Here is a 15178-nt window from a genome sequence, read left to right on the forward strand (position 1 = left end):
CCACTAGAAGTTAAAAAAAAAAAATCAGAGCAGTAAATACAAACACACTCCTTCACCAATAGAAGTTTGTTTTATTAGACAAACATTTATTCAGAGCAGTAAATACAAACACACTCCTTCACCAATAGAAGTTTGTTTTATTAGACAAACATTTATGACAGCAAATAATTTCATGTTAAAGTAAAAGTATAAAAAAAACAACAAAAAATCAGGTAGTGCATCAGGGATTTAAAGAAATTTAAAGATTGTACAAGAAATACATTAACACATAATGTTTGAAATTGTCCTAATTACATTTATTTATTAAGAAACTGATCACAGTTTAAATTTTAGATAACACAATAATTACTGGCAGTTTATTAAACATTTTTCTAACATGTATACATGAAATTGTTTGTGGGTTCATTACTTTGTTGAATACAGGTTAACTAATTATTCATCAGTCACATATGAAAATTTGAAAAAGAATACTTCAATTTATCCCAGTTTAAATACAGCTGAAGTCTTCTTTGTATTGTACATAGAAAATGAATGAATTCATACAATTGTTTTGCATTTCTTTACACTGTAGGTAGGAAATAAAATTCATTACCTGTAAGCATCAATTACACTAGTTAGTGTCCTGTAAAATATTCAATTAATTGTAAATAAATAAACAAGTTTCAAGATTATTACTATTTCTTTTTATTCCAACTGTCCAAGTAATCAAAATATTTGTACTATGTTTGCTTGCTATTAAGCACAATATTATTTGTGCTCTGCCCACCATAGGTATCAAAACCAAAATTTTAGTGTTCTTATTTCAATTTATTTTTATTCATATGGTGAGAATAATTAATTAGCAAAATCCACTTACTGCCTAGCTCCAGTGACATAACAGTCAAAAACAAAATTAATTAGATGCAATGTGACTCCGTAAGTTATAATCAGCATAAAGCCAGGTCAGTAATTTGAGGGTTATACGTCTACAAGCACATGAATTTCCACAAATAAAAAGTATTTTTGAAGTGTATTAACTCCTTAAACCCGAGTGGACGCTTCCAGTATCTGGCCAAAAATCTCAATTTACCCATCAGACGGTCATAGCATAAGGTAATATATATGTGACTTTGGCTGAAAACTAATCCAAACCATGTTGTTATCCACCTTTTATAAATAGACTGGAGATTTTATAAAGTATGATGATAATTATTAGGACATCGTGAAAATAATTCTGGCAGAATGTGCAAAAAAATTATGGGTTTAAAAAGAGTTAATTCACGAAAAGTAAAAAGAATAATTCCCCTCACCTGTAACAACAAGCTTATATTTAATATCACTCTCAGCTAAAACAGGAACAACACGCTCTCTAAAAATCTGCAAAGCTCTTCCTGGCCCACTTCGTGGATTAACAAATACTAACAGATTTCTCTGAGGAGGCAGTTCTTGGATACCTTCAAAAAAGAAAAAAAAACGTTTCATATATAGTTGAGAGGCTACATTTAATTTGATTTTGAGGGTTTGTTTTTTGGTTATTTAATAGATTAGGAGAGGCCTTTAGAAGCCAAGTGGTTTTCTATCATGTTCTAGTGTAGCTCAAATACTTTAAAATTGAGACAGGTGTCATCCTACCTTATCTGTTCACCACTTAGATAAATAATGTTACCCTTATTAAAGAGTCCAAGATGATAAATAACACTAGCTCAAATGAAGTCTAATGCAAAGTTACAATTTGTGATAATAATACTGTTAAGTCTTTTTGCTTTTAGTTTTAGTTCTAAAATTTCTCTGTACAACTTTTGATGTCATGGATATGCTTTGAAAATGTGTTACTGTGACACTAGAATTTTGTAAAATACATATATGTACAACAGTGCAGGATATGCTCACCTTGAAGATCAACAATTTCACCAGATTTCAGTAACCACAACAGAGCTTTTTGCCATCTCTTAGCAACGTTCACATTTTCTTCCTCTTCTTTATGTTTGTTTATTTCCAAAGTGATAGTTTCCCTTATTCGCTGTAACTGCTTCTGAAGAAGCTTACCCCTGAAACGTAAAGGATATGAATACAAACACAGGAATATGGAACGACCTAACGAAAGAGACTCTTTTCGAGTTCGTTTCTTTTCTTTCATTATATGGCATCCCACTATGTCACTGATCTCAATGACAATCTCTTCGTGGCGATTATTTTTTGCGGGAGAAACGTGTTCCAAAACAATGTTCTTTTGAGTCAGTTTAACGTTGACGACACTGTTTGTATTATGCAATACAAACATGTCTTCTAATAAAGCAGAACTTGATGGCATTGATAAGCAAGAAGAAACATCTTCGCTTTCCAAATCTTCCATGACAAAACAAGTGAAACTATAAATCTCTGTTAATACAACTTACAAGACACACTCTGATGACTGAAAATTAATGCAACAAAGAAAAATTTAAATATATAACACAGCATGCGGAAAACTCTAATTTCTTTAAAAACAGGATACTACCTAGGCTGCTTTACCTGTTTCACTTACAGGCACATTAACTATTTCACAACAAACTAAACCATGTCGCGTGATGTAAAGAGCTGAAACCATAGATGGCGCTATTGCTACCCTGTGAGATAGCGATTTCTATTTTGTTTTTAGTTACGGGTGCGTTTATCGTTTATATTATTTTCTTCTGTTGTTTGATCAGCTTTACTTTTATTTGTCTTAAACGCTATCTCACTTGCTTCATTGTGTTTATTAAACAAGCAATTTTTATATTGAAGACACCATTACAAGGTTCCCTTCGTGGTAACGTAGGCCACTAATTAAGTTCATTTAACTGCTTGTTTGTAAGCGCATAACTCTACACACAATGGGCTATCTATACTCGAAATCCAAATTTTAGCGTCATAAATCCTCAGCCTTATCGCTGAGCCACTGGGGCAGTGTAATACAGTAAATTGAGTAATGATATTTGTTATTTATTTCTTTACAGATGAACAAGTAAATGTTTAAAAACCTTTTTTCCTTTGAAGCTAGAAAATGTTAAATAATTAGTCATTTACGAGAGCAAATAATTTCATGTTGTACAGATTAATGGCTTTATAAGCACAAATTAAGTAACAAAGAACAAACACAAATTTACAAAATATGAAGATGATTACCCCGACTAGTTTCGACGTACCACGTACGTCATTTTCAACTAAATTCAAGGGTATATGTATGTGTACAGCGACATCTTGCGAGTGTTGTTTTCTCAGTCTGATTTCTTCATACATATTTCGTTGAAAAATGTTTTTTTTAATGGATTTAGTTGAAAGCCCATATCATTGTTTATGAGTTAGTCTGCATTCTTGTGTATTTCAATAGCTTCTCTAATATTTCTTTAGGTTCTGCAATGAGTTTCGTTTCTGTGAATTTAATTATGTATACATGATTTGGTATACATGAGCGGCGACAACTGATTTTCTTATTTCCACCCGACATCAATGATCTTCATGTTCTTTTATCCTTACGTTTAAAGACCGTTTAGTTTGACCTATGTATACTTTGTTGCATGAGCATTGGATCGAATACATTCCTTGTTTATGGAAATTATTGATGGGGTCTTTCCTTTTATTTAGTTTACTTGAACGTTTTCCAATAGGTTTGAAGGTTGGTTTGATTTAGTTGTACCTATTTTATTTGAGATTTCCGGGCAATATGGTAAACATATTCATTCTGTTTTTTTCCAAATTATTTCCTTGGCTTTGTTTATAAAAATTTTATTTATTTTGTAGAACAACCTGATGGTTAAATTGTTATGAAATACTCGTGATACAGCAACATTTTTATGTGGTTGATTTCTTGTTCGATTCCTTTTTAGTTTGAGCAGTTATTAAGCGTACGCCAACTTAATATTTTGTAAACACCAATTTGTTGATTGCATGCATGGTTTGATCTTTTCTGGGGGAATAGATTAACACTATTTGGTTTTCGATAAACTTCTGTTTCAGTTGTGTCATCGGAATTTGTTGTGATTAAAACATCCAGAAAGGCGATTTTATTATCACTTTCGGCTTCATAAGTATGGAAGAATCAGTGGAATTCAATAAGTCATGAAATTTCCTTAACCAGCGTGTGTAGAAATACGGTTTTAGTAGTACTTAGTTGAACAATATTTTTTCAAAGTCATCCATGATAATGCTATAGATGAGAGTTGTATACGTGATGTTGAACGCGCTCAACACTTTCTGTACTGGACAGGTTATAAAAATGATATTCAATTTTTTCCACGAGCAATTCATTCCTCGTGGAAGTGGGTGCTTTTCCTTTGGTCAGTAGTTCAAAATTAGGGATACCCACATTTGAACCCTAGGGGTCTCTGACCTAGTCATTTAGCCCACGTGTGCATAAGGTGCCACTCAGGTTGAACATTTAGGTTTCAACCGTCTTTGAATTATGTAACAATCTAAAACTTAGTTTAATTATATATGATATAAAGGAATGTGGTAATATTCACTATACAAGCCATGGTGGTAATGGAGATCTTGGTGAATTATAAATAATAACAAATACAACAAAAGTAGATCTTATCATTAAAACTGTTTCCCATAGTTTTTTTTAAGCGTAAACCTTTTCTACGTCAGAAGTGACGTAGTATTTTCTCTTCATCTGAAGTTGAATTAGTAAAATTCAACACCTTATGTAGTTTATATATCTGGATTAAAACAGAACAAGATCAAATGACGAAATACATCCATTCGTCTTTTTTAAATATTATTTAAAAATAAAAAAAGACAGATGAGAAATCAATGATACAAAATTTAATTATTCTACTGTATTTTTCAACATTATTGTCTTCAATCATTCTCACGAAATTGCTTCAAAGACAAACTTAAGACCGGTTTTCAACAATTTGATAACGAACAAGTTCCGTGACTCGGGTTATATTTGCAGTTGACTGCACAAAGATACTTTCTGGCACAGTTCCATCCTCTTCTCCCGTGTCTTTTGGCTTTCTGGTTGGCTCTGCTGTCAGTTCCTCCCTGTAAGAACTCCCGGCAATTGCTGATAACCTCAGCAGTGTGTATGGACTTGAAATTCTGACCACAGTTGTACACAGCGTTGTAGTTGCTCTGACAATAAAAATACCTAAGAAAAAAAGAAATGGAATTCATACAAGTTGAGAGAAATTACCGTGTTTACTTTAAAATCCTCGGTCTTTAGTTGTACTTATGTTGAGTATGTTATATTAAAGCAGTTTCGAAGCCTCGCCACGTCATTGCAGTTCATGTCGCCACATACAGTTACGCTCTTGTTACCGATCGTGCACCTTGGCAATACCTATGCAATTTAGTTTCTGTTGCGAAAGGCTTCGTCGCAAGGCTGTCACATCCAAATCACAGCCCTCCTCCATCAAGTTTTCCATAATCACCCAAGTGTTCGAGGACGACGGTTTCCCATCTCTTGTTTCAACAGTCCAATCGCCCTGAAATCGGTGACTTGAACATTATGTTTTTATATAGAATAGCATTAATACACATTTAATTTCCTAGCTACTTGAGGTATGACTGGAATCCTTATCTTGGGGAACGCATACCTGTTAGACTTGTTTTTGACAAAGATCCTTTTTGATTATATTACGTACCTTTGTCTGTGGCATGTTGATGGCTTTTCTACTGACTTTTGTGTTCGTGTATTCTCCTATGTTACAAGACACAGGTCTTTGCGTATCACAGCTGGTGTACGACTTCTTGCAAGTCGGGTTCTGTATGTTCTTGGCGTCTCAAGTCGATCCACATTCCTTTGTTTTCCAATGTCACTAAGTATAAAGAATATTCCCGTCTTGGAAATTCTAAATCATCGATGCGAGTGCATTTATATGATCTGAGTGTATAAAAAATTTGCGTTGGAAAAGACTGTCACATTCCCTTTCCAAAAGTGATCAGTTTTCAGTGGTATAACACTACCTACAAAACACCAAACAATGTCATAATGTAGGTCTAATAAATGCGTTAAACTGCGACTTTTATATTGGCTGTGGTTATCACACGATTTGTTGATTTACATATTCCAAATCCTATTAATACAATGTATTAAGTACTCTCCATATGCGGCTCTTTGATGCATAAAACACACACAGTTTCACTCATTATCCTTGGGGCTTAATACAATATTATACCATAAAAATAGATTTGTTTGTTCTTTTATCACATGATTGTGGATGATAGTGGTAGAGTGGGTTTCTTTATGGATGTTCTCCTGTGTCATGGTAGAGTGGGTTTCTTTATGGATGTTCTCCTGTGTCATGGTAGAGTGGGTTTCTTTATGGATGTTCTCCTGTGTCATGCTAGAGTGTTTTTTTACGAATATTCTTCTTTTTTTATTTACTCTGTTTTGAGTTCCTAACATTCAGGAATGTAATGGGTTGTGGTGATATTTCATATTTTGTAAAGTTTTTGTTACGTTGAGGTTTGGTGTTGGTTTATCGTTGTTTTTATGTGACTTACCTACGTTTTCGATCGTACATGATTTTTTTTTATCGTGTACAAGAACCATGATGCTCTCACCAGCTGTGTTTGAGTTTGAGCGCTATCACTTATCAGTTGTTTGGTACTTTATGGTTAATATTATTATTCATGGAGAAATATATTGAACATTTATTGGTTAAACTCTGATTATTGAGATGTTACTTGTGAAGAGCTGCTAACTAAAATGCCTTTATTGAGCTTATTTCTGAATATGATTGCCACAGATATTTTAACTTATACTCTTTAACTTCTAATATGGCTGCACTCATAAAGGTCAAATATCATTCATGATCATGAAACACATGCACCCCCAGCGGCACAGCGGTATGTCTGCGGACTTACAACGTTAGAATCCAGGTATCGATACCCGTGGTGGGCAGAGCACAGATAGACCATTGTCTAGCTTTGTGCTTAATTACAAACAAACAAACAAGCTTCTGAAACACATATAGTTTTACTCTTTAATTTAGAGGACTTAATATATATATAAGTTTCTCTAACATATCAAAAACATAAGACATAGTGCATATATGAATTTATTGAAAATCTGAAAATGAATTAATAATTTTGACAACTCAACAGGTTTACTTACCTCTCACAGTTGATACATTTTCTAGTGGTCATTTTATAGAAAATTTTAAACATCTCATTCGCAGCGCAGCGAACGTCTTTATTAAGTAAGGCTGGGAAACCCATATGTTTAAGGATACAGCTGCCAAATACCATCCACCCCATTCGACAGTCTCCGACGTCTGTGATCAGACACAATACTAAGACCACTGATAATGGAAACAGAAAAGGCATGGCGGCGTACTTCATTATGTTAGGTTTCTGCAATTCACAAAACAAATATATAATTTTTTTGTATTATTAGATACTATTATCATAATAATTTTTCTGTTCCTAAGTGCAATGCTACATAATGGGCTATCTGAGTTGTGCCCAACGTGGGTAGTAAACTCTAATTTCTACTGTCATTTTTAGCATCATAAGTCCACAAACTTACCGCCGAGTATTTTGGGGGAGGGGAGGATGATCATATTTAAGATTATTATTATTATACATGCCCCTCCCAGTGGCACAGCGGTATGTCTGCAGACTTACAACGCTAGAAACCGGGTTTCGATACCCGTGGTGAGCACAGATAGCCCATTGTGTGCTTAACTACAAACAAACAAACATTATTGTACATAATTATTCATTTGTGATTTTTGAAACAAACTTTTGTAAGAATCATCCCTAAATTATAAATAATCATATGCACGTTTTTACCTATTTTCTATTGTTTACTTTTTCGACGGTTTCCAGCATTTCAAAATTAATAGAAAATATGGAAACACAGAACTCGTGAGAGTCCAAAGTCATATACACGTCATATACAACCCGTTTTTAAAAGCCAACCTTATTTCCAGACCAAAGCGAATAGTTATCACTTCAATGCCAGTTAGCAACCACTGTGACTCAGCGGTATGTCTGCGGACTTACAACGCTAGAAACCGGGTTTCGATACCCGTAGTTGGGCAGAGCACAGATAGCCCATTGTGTAGCTTTGTGCATAATTACAAACAAACAATGCCAGTTAGCAACCACTGTTGCTCAGCGATAAGTTTGAGGGTTTATATTGCTAAAAATTTGGTTTTGATACCCGCGATTGGCAGAGCACTGATAACCCATTTGTAGCTTTACGCTTAACAACAAAGAAATAATACCAATTAGATTATTTTTAGTATTGTGTATTTTTATGCACTTATTTCTTAAGATTATCATGATTAAGTTTCCACAGAATTATGAATAGTTAAAAAAATAATTACCGAACAGATAAAATCCGCAGGGTCAAAAGAATAACGATTATCTTCGCAAAATGTCCATGTAATGTTAAGATCTCCTTCCAAACGCTCATTATATACCGACATCGCCCTCTAGTAGCAAAGTTTTTATTCGTTCTCATGATAACTTGACCTCTGAAAAGTTTACAATCTACATGGGATTTTTCAACTTTAGAAATTGTACAGAGATTTTATAAACACACACTCTTACTGAAAATTGTGGATTGAACAATTTACACCTTCTAATAAGTCATTTTTATGGTGCTTATAATATCGTTGCACAACTTGAAAAGTTGAAATTAATTAGCACAATTGCAATTAACAACATTTACGTGGGATTTTCGGGAATGTATACAAAACACATTTGTATACATTTGTGGCTGTTGACATTAGTTCTTAAAGTAAAATTTACGATAACAACATTCCACTACACTAACTACTACTTATCAGTTGCATAAGCGATGGAACGGGGTTAGCAGTGGGGGCACGTACCCCCCTAAAAATCTTGTCCTTGTAGTGAAGTTAATCTTTGAATGGGGAATACAGGATGGTGTATAATTATCAGGGAATGCGCTGTTTCAAGTTTTGAAATCAATGATCACAGTTAACATAGCAAATAAGGTTTCCCTAACAATCGGTTCACCCCCCCCCCATAAAAAAGCACACACATAAAAATTAAAATTTGTTCAGCCGTCTATGGTCATTCGTTATATTTATGAATTTCCTTTCCACGTGTAATGAATGACTGAAATAGTCATGAATTTACCTGTTCCATAACTAGTATAGAATATATATTTATTTCTGTACAGGGTTGTCCAAACAAAAGTATACCGAAGTAAGAATAATATACACTCATAACTAACCCAAAGAAAGCACACCAAACAAAACAAACATGTCCTAAAACTATTTAATTTCACCATGTGTATTGCTATGGTAACCCAAGAACATTAACCTGTACTGATTAATGCAAGTGTCATTTTGTGTTTTTCTTTTGGAAATTATACTCTTAAAATGCCACAGCTTAATGTTGAAGAAAGAATTTTTATAGTGGAATATTATTTTACGAGTATAGTATTTAGCAGAAATAACCAATCAAGTGTAAATTGTACACTTGAGCAGGAGCCGTTTGGAAGCACGTATTGAGAGTAATGGAAACCATTCTGAATATATCATTTAACGTAAGTTTATATAAAACACTAATACATGTTTAAGTAAGGCGTCTGAACCGGGAGTGCTGTAGCATCCCCACTTTTACATATTTGACTTATATAGCAACTGTAAATTATATTATTATATTAATTTTCTGGGGGACAATCCCTCATTGTAGAATCTGCATGTCTAGTCAAGCACCCCCATTTTGCAAAATCCTTCCTACACCACTGTAAGCATGGTCGTCCGCAGGGGTGGGGGAGGCAAAAGGGGGCACTTGCCCCCACCTGGAAAATGACAAACATAATTCTCTCTTTATTCATTCAGCATATGTATATGAATTTTTTATTCAATTCACAATTTCACACTAATTTGCCCCCACACACCCCACCTCACCCCCCGGGAAATTTTCTGCGGACGCCTATGACTGTAAGGTGTAAATAATAAGACTTCAAGGGTTTTGTTATTTTATGCAATAACTGAAACAGGAAGAAATGCAATTTTTATGAATATATGTTATTCATATTTCGGTGTACATTTTTGGGCAACCCTGTATATTCCCGTAGTATTCTTCTAAATTTCCATGCAGTTTCTGTATGTAGTTATTTACATTCGTGTTGACCAGGTGTCCCAAGATCTTGAGCGCGTGCAAATCCTTAACATGATAACGACTGCAACATTTGTTCGTAGGTTTTAAGTTGGCACATGCGTGTTTCAGTATAGACTTCTTGGAAGGCAGCCAATTGAAACACGTAATACAGAAACCGGAACGAGCTGATTCGGGGTAACTTGCAGTATATATATAAACTATTGGTTGAACTCTATATCCCGTAGGCTTGTGGGATACCTGTATCTTTCTCAGCTTCTTTAGAGTATTTAAGATGGATATTTACACAATTTTGTCTCCAGCTTTGCTGTGGCTATTTTTCTTGATAGGAGAAAGGTTTTTAACTCAGCATGGAACAATGTCATTGGATTATAAACTACCCTAAACTACAATTCATAAACTATATTTATGATACATATATGACTTCCTTAATAATCAATCGGTTAAAATAGAAGGAAATACAAATGACGCTTCCGGCCGGAGTGCCTCAAGGTTCTGTCGTTAGTCCTTCCTCGACTTTACATATACTTAATGTAGATGATTTAGGTTTACCATACGAAGTTCAAATCACATACAACCATCTCAGTTTAAAGATGACATTGCTGTATGCAGTTAAATATCACCAACAACAACTGTATTAAAGCCTCCTTCTGGCAACTGAACACCTACGAGAACAATTATATCAAATACAGATCTGACTTTCCAAATGGAAATCCGGTATGGTGTTATTCAAAAAATCCCCCTCCAAACAACTAAATACCAACTAGGTCAAATGCAGACTTTGTTAACATGTTAAAATCCCCTAGAATACTGCTTGTTAAAACCAAAATATCGAACTATAAAATTAGTGTACGCTCCAGCTTATAATACAGATGTTAAAACCTTTCTCAATACGTTATAACAGCATCAACCACTCAGATACACTCAAGTTAAAGAACTCAATAAATGTACAAAAATTCAATACTTTAGAGATATATTTTACAAACTATCCACAAATTATTTTAAGAAAGCAAATAACAGAAACTTACTAACCTCCTCCTGGATGGCAGAGTTTTCTCTCACCGTATGGCTTCTGTGGAACAACAACAATAGTAAAATAACACAGGCCTGCGATGGTTTTATTGTCTTGAAATTGTTACATGTTCTACAGTAATTCCTGTACGCTGAATCCGAAAATGATATTCATTTTCTCTATCACGTACAGATATTTCACTAAACTCATAACGCAATACATAAAAGAATGACCACAACACGTAGTTTTGAGACTAAAAGACGTAGAGTTCACAAACAAAATCAGGATGAATGAGGATGCATATTCCTCTGACATCAATGTTCTTCCCTTTTCTTCAGTTTGTTTGAATTTTTGTTAACAAACATAATAATAAAACATGTTCATTGTGGTAAACGAAATAATAATTTGGTTTAAGTAAGAGTTTTTCTTTTTCCCGGTAAAATTCCTGATTAAATAGGTTTCATCGAATACGTTTTTAGTTTCCGAAAGACGTTACGTAATAGAAACGATCTATTGCCGTTAGTCTGTAAGTAAAAGGTTTGAAGGTTAAGACACTTTATCGTTTGTACGTGAAACATAAATTGTTACAGTACAATATGTGTACGTTTTTATACGAGAAATAATTTGATACGAGAAAAAGTGGTATTTTGGAAATATTAGTATAAAGAGCTAAGTTTTGTAAAAAATCCTCACGTGATAGAAAAACAAAGAATATTATTTTCGAAATCAGCGTAGCTGAATTGTGGAAAATCCGTTATTAAAACCAAAACAACTTTTATGAAGTTTAGATTCACAGGCCTGTGTAATCAGCGTATTCTGACATGGAAAGCGATCATTACGATCTAGGCGCGATTAAAATACCTCTTCTGAAGTGGTATCCCCCTTGAGATGCCTGGAACCCCAAGTGACTGTGTAGATAGGGCCATCACCAAAGTGAAGTACTACCCCCTACCTGTTTCATCATTAGGACCCACGAAAATACGTAATTGATAACCAATCTATTCTAAGCATAAAGAACATATACAAGAAAGCCCGAACCATCGACTGAATGAAGACCCAGAGCCTTGAAAAGGGCTTCCAACCTACAGTATAACTACCTTCTTTCTTCTGTTTCTTTCTTGTTTCTTGCCGTACATTACCAAGAGAGACTCTCGTTCCTGAAGGTACAAGAGAGGTGAACTTTCACCTCTCCAAAATCGATCACATTTCATTCTATTCCAGTTTTGTCTCTTGGTTTTTCTTCTAATTTTGCCTTTTTTAATAATCGTATTTAAATTACTTTCTAGAACCGAAGAAAAACCCTGCTGGTTCGGGTGAAATAACACTGTGTTTGATAAATTGTGAGTGAATATTTTATTATATTATTGTTTAGTTTTTGTTATAATAAGAGTTAAAAGCAGACAGACAAAAGCAGAAGAGAGTAAAGTTCGGCGTGAAGTTAACTACCATAGAAGTGATAGGCCTAACGATTAATACTGGTCTAACGTTTAATATGTTACTGTTAGAGTAACTCTGACACTGTGACAGTAGAAAAGGAGATAATAATAATAATTCATTTCGTCAAAGCGTGGTTCTAAATTAATTGAATCAGCCTGAGTATACTTGACAAAAGGAACAGAAGATATTTTGAAGAAAGAAGCCCAAACAATTACGGTAACTCACGCTACAATTGTAAGTGAATTACACACATAATACTAGTGCAATAGAAATAGAGAAGATAGTTTGGATTGTCAACTGAACTTCTTAAGTAATTAAATAGGCCTAAGTGGACTTTTGACAAGAAGAAGAGAACTATATATATATATTGTGTTTATGTTATGCCTATAATCTCTGTAGTGTGAAGAATTTGTTGTACATACGTTTAACTTGTTCAGAATATATATATTATTCTACAAACAAGTGAAGTGCATGCTGTTCATTTATTGTTGAATTTATCGCCAACAAGTTACAGACACCTACTGTAGAATAATCCTAAGCCCAACAACAACACATTATATATTTATACTATTAAGAAGTATAAGAAAAAGCTATTTAATTAGTAATTGGCAGATAGAATATGTGGATTTGACAGTTACTATTATAACGCACCCTCACTCCTAAATTACAAAGCCCGTTTTTATGAGCACAAAATCACCAGGCTACAATTCTGTGTGTTTTAGTAAGGTTTCTAACTCTGGTACTTTCACAAACTTTAGTTACGTGACAGCTCCAGTTTGATATCTATACCGTAATGTGTATGATTTCTCTGCACGTGCTTTCTAAAGACAGGTAAGCCTTCTTCATTTCCAAATATTTCAAGACAGGTTCTGTGGGTTTTTATGCTCAGGTTACTGACATAAGTTTCCAGATTCTCGACAATTTTATTTTTAAATATAGAAATTCTCTCTAATTCACTGGGGAAATTCGCTGTCAGATTTTCGTTTCTGTGCAATCATCTGTCACACTAGAAATTATTCATTCATCCTGTCCTGTGTGTCTTAGCTAAAGCTGAAATGAACGTCATTTTAAGGTCAATGACATTCATGTCTATGTACATACAGTGTTTTTGATACAGTTTGCCAAGTCTTTCCTGTCTTCTGGAAAAGAGCCACCAAGTTGTTGTTGTTGTTTTTCGACTTTTAAATATATCATTAAAAATATATATTCACTTCTTTTGTCGGAAAATCGAACGTAAGCACGGTTTTTTGCACAGTTCAACAACATTTTCTGTAACTTTATTGTGAAATAAAATACCTGTCACCTAGCGGTCAGTAATCCACCTAAGCTTTTATCCACCAGCCATGTGTTATCGATTTTCATTTATTAGGATAGGTGTGTTGGATATGCACATGAACCGAAAATGTGTTGTTTTTTTCACTACACATTTTCTACCACATCTACACTATTTCAATTTCGATACCTCACTACTATAAAGGCTTGGTTTGGTCTGAAGTTTCATTGGTGGTAGTGTCCAGGGGGTAGTGTCATGAGGAGTGGAATTCTCCGAAACTAGTCTGGCTCACAGATACACCCCCAATGAAAGAATAGACCATTCCAAGCTTTTACTTGTTGTTAAACAAATGTTTAAACAACTCTATTCAATGATATCGTTTTTCCACAACTGATACTTGGAGAGTTGGCAATCGTAGTTTTAGGTAATATCAAAGCAACATGTGTTTCTATTAAGACGAGACTGAATTGAAATTCAGTAGGAAAATTATCGTTTTCAAGCAGGCTATTAATGAATACCTTTTATCTATTTCCAATATTCGCCCTCCGACGCCTTGTTATAGGATATCTAAAGTCCTTTGTTTTCAAGAATTTTATTTTTACATTAATATTTTACCATACAATATTTATGTTCTACCAAGATCAACACATAAATATGTGTAAATTGTTCATTCCACTGGTCATCCAAACTCCATCCAGTGGCAACAACTGCGAACTGAATAAAGAAATATGCTGTGCTGGTGTTTTGTCATCCAATGAGCGAAACTTGTTTTTTTTTTTTCGGATCTTCCTACAATGTTTCATCCCCACTAGCACAAGATATCTGTGGGATTCAAAACTCCGACCACTCATGATGCACAGAGGCTTCAAACTCCTCCATCAGCCCAATCCCAACGGAGGAGGTAGGGGGGGAGGTCTATACCGGAACTAATCCGGCTAGTATACCCGTCCGTGTATATGAGCACATCTATCAAGTTTGGCCTTATTAACTTCTGAGTGGGGTACGAACACAATTTCAAACATGACTCCCCCGGAATCTTGAGGGGGACCAGAAAAACATAATCCAATGTTATATTCGGGTTCAGCAATCTGAAAACTTATCATCATATGCCCATCATGCCCTGGTGACCTTCTGGAGTTTTTTTTTTTCTACTTTTCCTTGTTACCCCGTTGGTAAGGGGGATATGTCATATGGATAAGAACACTCTCTGCACCATCTCAAGTCTGCCCGCCAAGTTTAGCCCTAGAACTATGGGAGGAATTAGCTAGACATACATACAAATAAAGCTACAAGCTGAATTAGTATAAGATAACAGTGGAAGTCTCTATGTTAAAATGCATATGATTATTTAAGCAAAACCAGCACTATGGCAAGGGGAGAAAAAACAAACAAACAAAATATAC

The 15178-nt window shown here is 34.5% G+C and overlaps 2 protein-coding genes across 2 annotated transcripts in view; both read right to left on the bottom strand.

The window, feature by feature from the left end:
* Positions 1–2949, bottom strand: part of LOC106467218 (sphingosine kinase 1-like) — a 16856-nt gene extending 13907 nt beyond the window's left edge. Inside the window, exons 1-2 of the mRNA XM_013927546.2 lie at positions 1870–2949; positions 1290–1433 (exon numbers count right to left, since the gene is read on the bottom strand). Coding sequence (XP_013783000.1) covers positions 1290–1433; positions 1870–2332 — 607 coding nt within the window. The 5' untranslated portion in view covers positions 2333–2949. The remainder of the gene's footprint in view (positions 1–1289; positions 1434–1869) is intronic.
* Positions 2950–4785: 1836 nt separating this feature from the next.
* Positions 4786–11146, bottom strand: LOC111087723. Its single transcript, XM_022395353.1, has 3 exons — positions 11086–11146; positions 7064–7302; positions 4786–5092 (listed from the first exon to the last, which is right to left on the bottom strand). Exons 2-3 carry the CDS (start codon positions 7288–7290, stop codon positions 4849–4851), a joined length of 471 nt encoding a protein of 156 aa, XP_022251061.1. The 5' UTR covers positions 7291–7302; positions 11086–11146; the 3' UTR covers positions 4786–4848.
* Positions 11147–15178: the final 4032 nt, after the last annotated feature.

Source organism: Limulus polyphemus, unplaced genomic scaffold (assembly GCF_000517525.1).
Source record: "Limulus polyphemus unplaced genomic scaffold, Limulus_polyphemus-2.1.2 Scaffold2531, whole genome shotgun sequence".
In the NCBI taxonomy this organism is placed as follows: Eukaryota; Metazoa; Arthropoda; class Merostomata; order Xiphosura; family Limulidae; genus Limulus; species Limulus polyphemus.